This window comes from Nyctibius grandis, chromosome 6 (genome assembly GCF_013368605.1).
Source record: "Nyctibius grandis isolate bNycGra1 chromosome 6, bNycGra1.pri, whole genome shotgun sequence".
Taxonomy (NCBI): domain Eukaryota; kingdom Metazoa; phylum Chordata; class Aves; order Nyctibiiformes; family Nyctibiidae; genus Nyctibius; species Nyctibius grandis.
The window spans coordinates 18,138,104-18,150,540 of NC_090663.1; the positions used below are offsets into that span (position 1 = coordinate 18,138,104).

Consider the following 12,437-nt stretch of genomic DNA (forward strand, 5'->3'; position numbering starts at 1 on the left):
GAATATTTTTTTTATTCTTCGGGCAATATAATCAGATTAGCTAATACAATATTGTTTCTACAAATGAATACTTCTGCAGTAATTAAATTCCTATTGCAGAACTTTTTTTTTTACTTGGTGAGTATTTCACACCTTAGTTATTTTATTGAAATGAGTTGAGACTTCTGTTTAGGGAGATCTCTTCACCCAACAAAAATAATTTCACAAGTGTACCCTCTTTGTAAGTAATATAATGGCCTGAGATCACAGTTGTATTACAATGTATTATCATATCTAGCTTTAAAAATGGATTTAATTTCACACTAGCCTAAAAAGATTGCAAGCCAATGCATTTAGCATAGTAACTGTATATTGTACTTGTCTAGAATAATTTTGTATTTTAAATTGTTCTGTAAGGATTCAATGTGCAAACCCTTTAGAGTCAGCAAATTTCATTTGGCATTGAATGGATACTAAAACGGATCTCTGAATGAATACTTCTCAGAAGTACATAGTACTATTTTTTACTATATAATTATAAAACCATTACAGATTTAAATTAGAAATCATTCAATGACAATTTTTTTTAAACAACTATATGTTAATACACTGAATTTCTGCTTCATTTTATAATTTACCCTCACTCACAATATGAGAAACTACACAGTGGAATGAAATTCTGTTCCTTTTGAAATCAATAACCAGTTGCAACTGATTTCAGATATGTCAGAACTTGATTTGTTGTCTGTCTGAACTATGAGTTAGGTCTTTTTATCTTGGTGTGTTATAGCTGTAATAGTATATAACACACCTACTGTAGGCGAAAGATTTGTGTAAAATATTAGATACATTTTAAAATTGCACTTTCTGCATTATTCTGATGCTATACAATGTTTAATTTCATGACTTCTCTGAAATTAAAATGAATATCATGCAATAAAAAGAAAAATCCAAAGTGCTTAGTTGTTTGACTTCTCCAATTCTTTAAGACTGCAATTTTAAGATGAAGTGGGGAACAGGAACTTACCTACTTGGTACTTTGGGTAATAAGTTGCCATTTGTCCACTACTGCATGATTGTCTCTTATGCCTTTTTCTTATATTTGTATCAGTGGTCTCCCATTGTGGACTTTTTCTTTTGTTTATTCTGATAAGAACTTCAGAACTACCAGCAAGATTATCATCATGGTTTACACCACTACTTAATTTTCTGCTGTGAAACTGGTCATCCAGCCTTTCAGTCACTTTAGAAGAATTAGATCCTTTAGATGTTTCCATTTCCTTTTCTTGTTTCTTTAATGCATTTTGCTTAGTAGAATGGGACCTTAAAAGAGGATGTCTTTTTTCTTCCATATAGGCCTGATTGCTTTTACTTTCAACAGCTTCAGGAGAATAAATGACATTATTTAACTTCAATGCATTGTGCTGCTCAATATGGTTGATTTTTCTCAGAAATATTCTACAATCTTTAAAGGTTTTGGCTTTCCAAGTATTTTGAAACAGTTTATCTTGGCTTTGTTCTTTTCTAACGTTTTGTTGGCAACAAATTGTTCCATTTGTCTCTGCATGTGCCTTAAGTATATTTGCTAAACCAGGATGTGGGTTAAAGTCAGAAGATCTCATCATCTGTTGAACAAATGCATCTCTGGCTTCATTTTCAGTTGGCAAGAGGCTACTCTGAGATTCTACCAAAGTCTGAGTGGGCTGGATTTCTACTGTATTTTTTTCCTGGAGCTTGGGCATTTCATCATTGGTTTCCCCACTTGTACTTTTAAACAACCGGCTTTGGCAAAAGAACGATAAGTTTTTCTTTTTTGATCTCCAGCCTCTGGGAGCCTGATTATAGAGCTTTTTCGTTTGTCCCCACCTATCACGCTGTAACTTCTTAAATTCATTTCTTTTTAATCTGGCTAACGTGAAATTACTTTTCACGCTTAAGACTGGAGACCTCACCATGTTATGTAATATTTGTAATTTCCCTGCTGGTTTTGAAGGAGAGGATAGTGCAAACTTTTTAAAGTGCTTTCTGAAAGGGCAAGTACTAAGATCAGACTGTTTAGTTTCCATCTTTATCTCTCTAGTACTAACTACTTCTAAAGGATTGCGAGCATTTGCCTTTCTCACTAGAGAGAGAGACTGTGTTTCTGTAGTTTGCATAAACCAGGTGCAGAGTTCATCCATATTACACTTTTTCTGAAAAAGCATTTTTATAGGTGATGTTTCAAATTCTACAAGGCAGGAGTCTAAAGGGTTTGACATTTCAGTATTACAGTCTTGTTCAATGGGATCCCTTTTCTCACATACACATTTATCAAACTCATTTCCCCCCACTCGCAACCAGGTATTAGTTATCTGTTCAAATCTATGATTTAGCTCTTCCAACAGAGTGTCACTTGAAGTGGAAGTAGCCCACCACCTAAGAGAGGGATTCGATGAAAAAATGGGATCCGATGATACTTCATTAATGGGCCCAAATTCACCATCCTTAAGATCCTTTTTTGCATTTCCCGAATGTCTCAGTTCTGAGGTATCTTTGGATGCCGTGCTCTGATTTGATTGCCTACGTTTTTCCTTTCGATCTTTAGCTTTTTTCAAATGGAGTTTGTAAGATTTATGTAGTAAGGCACTTCTACAAGTAAATGCACTAGAAGATGTTAATGAATGTAAAAAATGCAGCGAGGGTTTTCTGTCTCTAGCAGAATGTCTCAATGGAATTTCACGTTTTCTTGGCACTGTTGTGATAACATTGTTTGATCCATCCTCTCTAGAATCTTTCTGCGTGCTCTTTACTTGACCCATATTATTGCACAGTTGACTTCTTCTCTCCTGTGCTATGTTTTTTTCTAAGGCATTCTGCTGTTGTAAAGGAGGCAAACAGTTGCTAATACTCACTTTTCTCTCCTGAGGTGAAACTCTGTTAACAGTCACTGATATGCCAGAGATTTTTACTTTTGCTGGCCTACCAGGTTTTCGAATGGTGGTGAACGGTTTCTTAATTGGCCGTATAACATTGCTGCAAGGATGTGGTGATGCTAGGTTACTCTTGATAGGTCTGACATAGTCATAACCAGAGACCTCGTTCTCAGTAGAAGAATTCTGTAAGGCTTTTACTATTTCAGTGAAAGCATTTTCAGTTTCTGCATTGTGCCTCGCTTTGCTGTGGTCATTGGCAAAATTAGAATCAATGTGTTGTGTGGGCAGAACGCTGATTACGTTTAGGTTACCTTCAGAAACATGTCTCTTAGTTCTTCTTGACCTTCCAAAAACAACTGTCACAGTAATATTTTTGTTGCTGTTAACTTCTTCCATTACGGCTGCATCAGATTTGGTACTTTTACCATCACTTCTACATTCAGGTCTACGCTCTGTGCTTTCAGTCACATCTGTTTTTGGTTTTGGAGGCCGTCCAATAGGTCTCTTAACCTGTTTAACAACTTGAGGACCTATTTTTTTTGGTCTACCAGGTTTTCTTTTTAAAACTGATTCACTGCTACTGCTTGATTTCTCTACAACTTCGTCATTTTGTTTCGAGTCATTTAAGCTAGTTTGAGCAACTAGACAAGAACTTGTAATTGCTTCTGCACGAACACAACTTGACTCCTCCTTGGCATCATTTTCATTGTGATCACAATCCTTGACACAGATTGCATGAGAAAGATCTCCTGCGGCCTGTTTGTCTAAGAAAGTGTTTGCGTGCCCCTGAAACAAACAAATATCTGTGCTTCCTTTAGAAGATGCAGCTGCAGATGTCAAAGTATATTTGACTCCTTCACTACTATTAACCTCTGAGACAAACATCAGCTTAATAGGACTAGAGTAGTTTAAGGGAGACGAGATCTCCCCACCTTCAGAAGTTGTATGCAAGTCCCCATGATTGGAGGCTGAACTGGATGAATCAAAGGTCAGAGATTTCAAAAGGTTGTCATTAATTTCTTGACCTATAGCCATCTCTTGTTTGTTTGTTGTCACACACACAGTTTTGGTTTTACTACTGCTTGGCACATGTGAATGTGGACAGAAGCTTTGTCCTGTGCATCCCGTTTCATTCAGAGTGGAAGGTAAGCCTCTTCTAGCAGCTGGGCTCATAATCTGTTCATAAGCATTACCTTTTAATTTTTGGCTTATCTTGTAACCATCCAGCAATGAGTTGTTAGTCTTTCTGGCTAAGTTTATTGTATCTTCTAAACGCTCTACAACAACTTGCAGATTTGTGTCTCTCACAATTTTGCTTATATTTATGTCGCTGCATCTTTCAGCATGAACATCTTTATTTATTTTCATTTTTTCCAAACTTTCTAAAGACTTTTTTGCATTGGATGACTTTCTAAACACAATATTGTTTGTTACATACACAGAGTACCATCCAGGAGCCACAACGTTACGTCTAGTTCTGCCCAAGATTCTGTTACTCTCATCCTTTAGAGGAATCTGATCAGTCTCTTTTAAGGTTGCACAATCTCCTTGTGTTTTTGTGAGCCCCTCCTGGCTGGCTGCAATAGCACTGTTTTCTGAAAGAACAAGAAAGCCAGAGCTGGTTTGAAAATTAGCAAGAGGTAGTTTGAAAGACTCTGTTTGGTGTACTGGAAAGCACATTGGTTTGGTTTGGCAATTCATGCATGGATTACTTTCAAAATGTTGCAAAGCCTCATCTTCTATCACAGTAAAACTGTCTCTTTTGTTTCGATATATTTTATCAAATTTTTTTTGTAGGGTTTCTTTGCATTTCTCTCAGAAATTGACTTTCTTCTTACATGAGTTTCATCAAGGCTTGCAAGCTCCCTCTTGATTTGCAAAGACTGTCGTCGAATGAATGGTGAATCGGGAGAATTATACGTTGCAAATAAAGTTTCCTGGCGCTTGCGAAATCTTGTTTGGATAATTTTATTTTCCATTTGTTTATCATGTTGGTGAAGTAACTCCATAAAGCTGTAATCACTTGCCTTAGCATTATGCAAAAGAGACGTTATGAAGTCCCCCAATTTGACATCACTTTCTGGTGCCCTGTCACTGCTAGAAAGTTTTACAAGATTTGTTGCTATATCTGTAGTATCTATTGATTTTAACTTTTCATTAATACGGTCCATTAAATCTTGAAAAATGGCAGAATGTTCACCTTTCTCAGCCTTCTCAGACTTTAGATAATAATTGTTGCTTTCTTGGTCTGTTGATAGCAATGTTCCATCTGAATATTCAGTCTCTTTTCCTCTGCATGTTTTACCTTCATATTCAAATTCTCCTTTGCTTCCTTCAGCTGGCAAGAGGGATGGAGGCTGGTTAATGGATATTTCAAGCTTGTTATTGTCTAAAGTTGGAAAATCTATAACCGATTCTTCCGATGATTCAAATTCTTTATTCTGTACAGGTGATAGTGGAGGTGGTGATGGGCTCCGAGATCTATTTGAATTTTTAATGTTCAAGAGATCACAGTCCTTAGTTGAATATGCACATGCTGCTGCTTTCACAGAATGCTTGTTATAATTTTGCAATTGTTCAGCACAATACTTATGAGAACTACATGCTTTGTTCACCATTGTCTTAATACATCCAATTGCTACAGCTTGGCATGACAAAGAATGGAAATCTTTAATACAAACAGACAGAGGCGGTAAACAAGTGTTTGGTCTTTGATTTTGTAAACAGCACCTTTTTGTCAGCACATGTCCATTGCAATTGCAAAATGAAACGTGAACATCCTCTTCAGTAAGGGAACTGGAAGTTTCAGAGTGGACCAAATGTGTTTGCTTGCAATTGCAAACTATAGGAACACTTTCATCTTGTATTAAAAATTTTAACATAGCCAAAGTCTGTTGCCAGTGATATGAACAAAAAGACTCCAAAACTTTGTTTAATGTTGATTTTCCTTTTTCCAAATTAGCCGTTTCCTCTGAATTTGCATCAGCTGTTGAGCTTGAACTGAAAATGAAAACAAATCAAAACAAAATATAAATTACAGTAAAACACCATATCTAATGTTTGTTACAGTGGTTAAACTCAAGCCTAAAAATCTGAAGTCTGCAAAACAGTTCTGTTCTATTTACGCCATTCAAGCATACTTGCAAGTGTCACTAGCAATGATGTGCATCTTATCCATAGCAGTGATAGTCCTACCATAAGAAAAATAATCAGGAAGAAATTAAGGGACAAAAAGAATAATTTGAAACACAGCTTCTTGTATCTAAATATAATTACAATAATGTTAACTTTCTTATATTTCAAACTACCTGAGTCATTAACAAAGGAAAACCTCATCATGAACCCAGGGAGGTTAGTATTACTCGCATTTCACAAACTGAGGCCAAGAGAGGGTAAAAGACTTGCCTAAGGTCACAACCGAAGGTCGTGGCAGAGGCAAGAATGGATCCATCTCTCCTGAATCCCACCCTAAGTTGTTCATATACCAAATTGTATTGAATGCTCTTCAGAATACTCTTTAAAGATCCTTCTAAAGATATTTTTATTTATACATTTATTTTTAAAGAGCACTTAATAGGCTAACAGAAAATGGAAAAAATAGCCACTTGCTACTGTAACTGTTCTTTGTAGGCAAAAAGTTTCCTTCTAGCTTTTAAATAAATTGCAGTCGTGCATCACAGGCTCTTCGTTGCAATATATTACACACACATACACACACGTGCGTGCACACACACATGGATTCCTTCATTAAACAGAAACAGAGATAATCACCACTGGAATAAATAACTTCTGTGACAAAGGTTTATATCCTTTAAATCTCAATTACAGGGTGGGCCTATATCTAAGTAAGACTTCTGAGCAGTTGTTCTCAAAGATGTTAACTCAAAATAAAAAAACTTATAAAATACTACTTTAACTATTTTATTCATTTCTTATAAATTATTAAAACTAATGTCACTACTTACCTAATCAATCATTTATATTGAAAAGCTGAAAATTTTCCATGGTAGAAATTAATACAGATATTTCTTCAACTAAATACAAAATCCTTATGCTGGATAGCAACTATCAACAGATAGTTAACACCTAATTCAAATGTTTTACTGAAACCAATTGCATGAGCAGAAAATGTTAGAAGAATTCTGTTTTAGAAAAGTATGTATTGTTTAAACATATCACCAAACTCTGAACATGACACTAACTTTTTGCCCTACTATTATTTCCTGTAATTTTTTGCATTTAAGCCTGTACTTTCAAAAAAATTTCATTTTGATTGGGTTTACAACTGCATTGATCAATGAACAAACATATTTAGAATTTAATGTGCTGTATTTATATAGTTACCTATTCATTAATTAGCTCACATCCAATGTTATTAGCATCAATAATAACTAAGCTTCAGGTTTCTTACTGGAAAGTATACATATAAATTTGTATTTTTATTGTCCCACACAGATTTTAAAGTTTAGAGCTTCAAAACAGCCAACTATGCTTAATAATTCCTCATGTTTCTTCCTTCTCCTGTAATATTTAGTATGAAACGGTATATATTCAAAATCAAGCATCTAGATGATACTAACTCACAAAAGCATTAAGATACTTGTGATTGTACTAGTTGAAATTATGATTATGTTTAAACTGAAATAACTGAATTCTTAAAAACAATAAAAAACCTTTTTGCACTTGCAATCTAAAGTAAAATCGGTATTATTCAAGGGCATGTCATTGTCAGGATTTAATTGTTTCTGAAACGCCACTACTTTGGGAAGAGTCTGAGTGTTACTCAGTCCAACAGACTCAGGAGTCACAAGGTGTTGAAATGTATCACTACACTTGTGAAAACAAAGCTTATTCTAGTAATACTATTACAGATAAAAACTAATTGCCCTCCCCACCACCACGACTTTAAATAATGTTTTGAAAGGCTAGATAGAGGAAAAATGAACATGGCACTAGGTCTTCAGTACTTTGTACATTGCAGTAAATTCGTTAAGTACTAATTTGGTAAGAAGATGGCTATAGTACAGTCTCTTTAGACTGAATCTCTAGACAGATATCTTTCTGTCTGTCTAGTCTTGCAAGGTACGTCTAATGGAGTTTCACTGGAGAGCTTTAATTGTAGAGGATCTGTATCCATAACTGATATTGAAAACATGCTCACTGGTGGAAGAAACTTCCAGAGCCCCAAAGCGTTCTCAAAGTCAGTTACCAAAATATTCAAAGGCCTCAAAACACCTTTGAATTTGCAAATGGGTTGATACCCATTGTACAAACCAATATCCTGGTTATCACAGACATACTGCACATTCTTCTAATACAATTTCTTTCCTGGTTATCTACCCTTGTGTAACATCTATAATCTGCTTTCCCTTTGCATGTGTTAGTTTCTAAAGCTAACAGACAACTTCACTTCATCTATTCTATTGTAATTAGTACCACACTCCAATGATCTTCCGAGTTTGTGAAAATACATCACCCCCTACTTGGTCGCCATTTGGGAACAGAGCTTACTATGTAAACAAATCAAAGCATTAAGGCAACACATTTTCTTTAAAGTGTCTCTCTGTAGAGATGTCCACATATTTAAACAAACTAATTTTTAGTAGCTTTTCAATACAATTATGGAATTCTGTTTCAGTTTCCTGTAACTCCTTCCTACAGCCCTTTAAATTTGAGTTGTCATGCAGTAGTTTAGACTATCCTCAAGACAGAAGGCTTAAACAATGATTTCATAGAAGGAAGAGCTATCACTTTCACAACTGCATACTTCCTTCACAGAACAGTCTTACACTTCCTACAAATCCCACGCAAAAAGATGGCTAGAGAGAGGGGGTAGGAAATAGAGGGGTTGAGAGGCGAGAGGATCAATACGCACTGCTGCCCCAGTACCTTTTGTGCACAGTATCTCTGAAGACAAAGTTAAGCATGGAATGACATTATTTCCCTACTAGAGGGCAGGGGCAGTTAATGCCATGGAGTGGGGACTGACTGGAGTCCAAAATTGGCACAAAGGCAGAGATGTGATAAGGTTAAGTACTAGCCTCTCAGCCTATTATTTTATGTATAAAGAAGTCAACATTTGCCTCCTCCACAAATCCAAAAAACTATCAGGAAAGAGCTCTACCAGAGGACTCCCAAAAGATTTCCTTCCCCTGCGTTCTACCCTGTCGTCTCAGCCACAGATTAACATAGATCAGCCTAGCAGCTTCTTTGCAGACTGGGAACAGGAACAAAACTGGGAACAGAACATAACTTTCAAGTACTCATATGAACAGTACAGAACTATTATAGAAATATAAATTTGTCTTATAGAAATGTTTGTCTTCTGACTTTACTAAGTAAATAAATCCCTCAAAAAAAGCTATATATTATCTGTAATATATAAGATAATTTTTACCTCCAAACTAAAGGATGTAACTGTTATAAAATTAGTTTTCTGAACTTCTCATTTATGAGTAATGCATCAATTCTGAGAAATGATCCTTCCTCAAAGCTGCTATTTCTGATATATAAAATTCTCATAGTAAATTAGTCATTATGTGCTTCATTTGTACAGCTCTTAATCTTATGCCACTGCTAATAAACTTGTGCCTCAGGAGTAAGTCAAATGAGTCAGTGTACAGGTTTTTTTGTTTCTTTCTTTTTTTTTTTTTACTGAATGAGCAAATCAATCACACATCAGTGTTGTAAATTTATGTGCAAAAGCATTGAAGTGCTTTACTACAAATTACAACGTAGAAACACGTTAACTAAACAATTAAATTCATACAATCAGATTTAGGAATATAACAACACAAAGAAGAAACAGAATTACAGTACATTTACAACACAAGACAAATACATGGAATTCATTAGAAAATATTGTAATAAATAATTCATGAATTATAGTGCAATTGATTTATGCATAAATATAACTAATTGCCTAAAAATCAGTTGTTAACAAAAATCTGTCAAAAATCAAGGCAGCCACAGAGTTTTACTAAATTACTGCGACAATGGAAATACTGCAATTAAAAAACAAATACAAGTATTTTTACTGTAAACAACTAAAAAAATCAGTCTCACTAAAGTTAAAATACAATTTAATATAAAATTGTCATTAGCTACCAGAAATGGTTTAAACAGCTTTACTGAGCAGTAGTTCTAAAAACAGAGGCACTGTTTTTTAATATAAAATACTTGAGAAACATTCAAATAAGTAGAAAGCATGTAGGGCTTGCTTTCACCTTCATTTAAAATTCTGCTGAAACAAGAATTTTCAGAAATTGTCAATTACTAAGTAGTGACTGGTAACTGAATTTATAAAACAGTTCAAAACGTGTAATTCAAATGACATTTAATGGAATACATCGGGGTTGGGGAAGGAGAATCTACACATTTCCCTGCCTTTCCTTAGTTGTGTAATCAAAGGTTAGCCTAATAATTAGAAACAAATAATTCTGTTCCTTTAAACACTTACAGGTTGAGTATCATCTATAAACTATCAAAAAATATTTTAATATACTATTTCTGACCAAAAATAAATACAAGTACTAAAATGTTGAAAATTAATTATAATATTACATACAAAACTACTGAGTACTGTTAAGTCAATAGTAAAATGATCCCTGATTTTATGAATCCTGTTAATTTTTTGGTCAGGTCATCTTTTAAATGATATAAAAAGAGTACTGTAGCTTGCCTTCAATATAAACTTCTGACTCAAATTTATAACATTGTCTGAGGAGTAGAAAACACTAGTATGGTACAAATATCAGGCAATGTATTGAAGCCCCAAATTTTTGCAAGTAAAACTGTATAAAGACCGATCTTGAAACATTTTAAGGTTTTTTCAGCTTCATTTTCCAGTCAGGATATATTCACAAATTAATCCTTCTGGCCCTCACAAAATATGGCTTAATTATTTTAAAATGAAAGATGACCGTGACATCTGCTGTTTTGCAACCTCCTTGTTATCAGGTACAGTTCTGCTTAAAAAAAGGATTCATTCTGTAATATGCAAGTAAACCTTAATCACTGAAAAAGATTCAGTATAGATCTGAGAGACCAAAGAACTGAGATACTGGTCGTGCAGCTTCAAAGGATTATTCTGTCTTAAAATGTAAGTTGTTGTTTTTTAGTAGCATTAATAAATATGGGCTAGATTTCACCATCAATATTGCAGTATGCTATCCACTGAATTTAATGGCAAGTTTATCTACAAATCAAATTACCTGATGTGGCCCATATGTATGTAATGTCCCATTTCATTTATATATTTAACCTAGACACATGCAAATTTAAGTGGGGAAAAAATGTATGCATATGCACCAAATGTATAAAAGTTGAGAAAAGTCTTTTTCTACGCCAAGTTAGATGCATACAGAAAAAATGACATTTTGAGAGGAAAAGGGCACTGATGTTCAGTATCGAATGTATGAAGCAAGCCCCCATTCTTCATATGTAGACATATACTTTGTGATATTACACAAAAAAATTAAGCATGATATAAAGTCCAATGTGAATACTTTGAAATTCATGTAAAAACTGCAATATGAAGGTAATTGGTCTCCCTTAAATTCTATTAAAAGTTACATATTTAAAGTGAACTGCCTAACTTCTAACTACCAAATTTATAAAGAATTTATATTATTGAAAGCTCAAAACAGCTTCACTGTTTAATATTTGTATTTCTATCAAGACCCTGAACTGCAAATTTGGTTATTAGCAAAATGATAATGTAACTTGGTATTCATTTTGATAAACTGAAAATGTTTTGAAATGTCACAGCAGCAAATACATTACAGTTACAGTGAGGTTTTTCAATAGGAGTGTGACACAATCAAATTTTAAGTAGTCATAACATCAACTAACCAGCACTTTAAACAAAAAACCAAACAAACCCAAACCATTCTCAAGCTCATTCTGTGCACATTATGAACATGCTTTAAGTTGCATTCCAACTTTCTTTTTAAACCTTACAAGTTACCTTATTTTTCAAACTAAAAAGGAAAATTATGTTAAAAGTTTAAATTATTCTATGCTTAGTATTCCATCTTATTTCATATTTAATAATTCTATAACTACAGTAATTTCTCAGGTTTCATAAGTGTACACTTTGTAAACACCGATTTCTTTCTAAACCAACAACAAAATTTCCTTAAAATGATAAAAAAATGCAGTTTATGCCTGCTAAACACACATTTTTAGTAATGAAATGTTTTTCTTACTTGTATTGGATATTTAAGTAACAATGAACTTTTTTTTCTTTCACAGAATGTACTATATCCTACTAATACTTCATAAATCCACTTCCTTGTAAGGAACTAGCTTTTTAAAAAAAATCCCTTGACTTGTATAATCTGAGTTACTTACAATTTATTGCAAGTATTCTGTGAAGTATAAAAGTCTGCTAACCCTTGGTTGTGTATTTCCGTAATAAGATGGATTATTGAATGGGTAGAGTGGTTCTTCACCAATTAAAAATTATGCTTCACATGACAAATACTCGTTTTCCCAAAACATCTTTATGCTATTGACTACTAAATAAAACCTGAATCTTTTCAC

General features: G+C 34.1%; 1 protein-coding gene across 1 annotated transcript in view; it reads right to left on the minus strand.

Moving 5' to 3' along the window:
* Positions 1–12,437, minus strand: part of LCORL (ligand dependent nuclear receptor corepressor like) — an 84,522-nt gene that overhangs the window by 14,880 nt on the left and 57,205 nt on the right. The window contains 2 exon segments of the mRNA XM_068403735.1: positions 1,007–4,670; positions 4,673–5,891. Of these exon segments, the coding sequence (XP_068259836.1) occupies positions 1,007–4,670; positions 4,673–5,891 (4,883 nt within the window).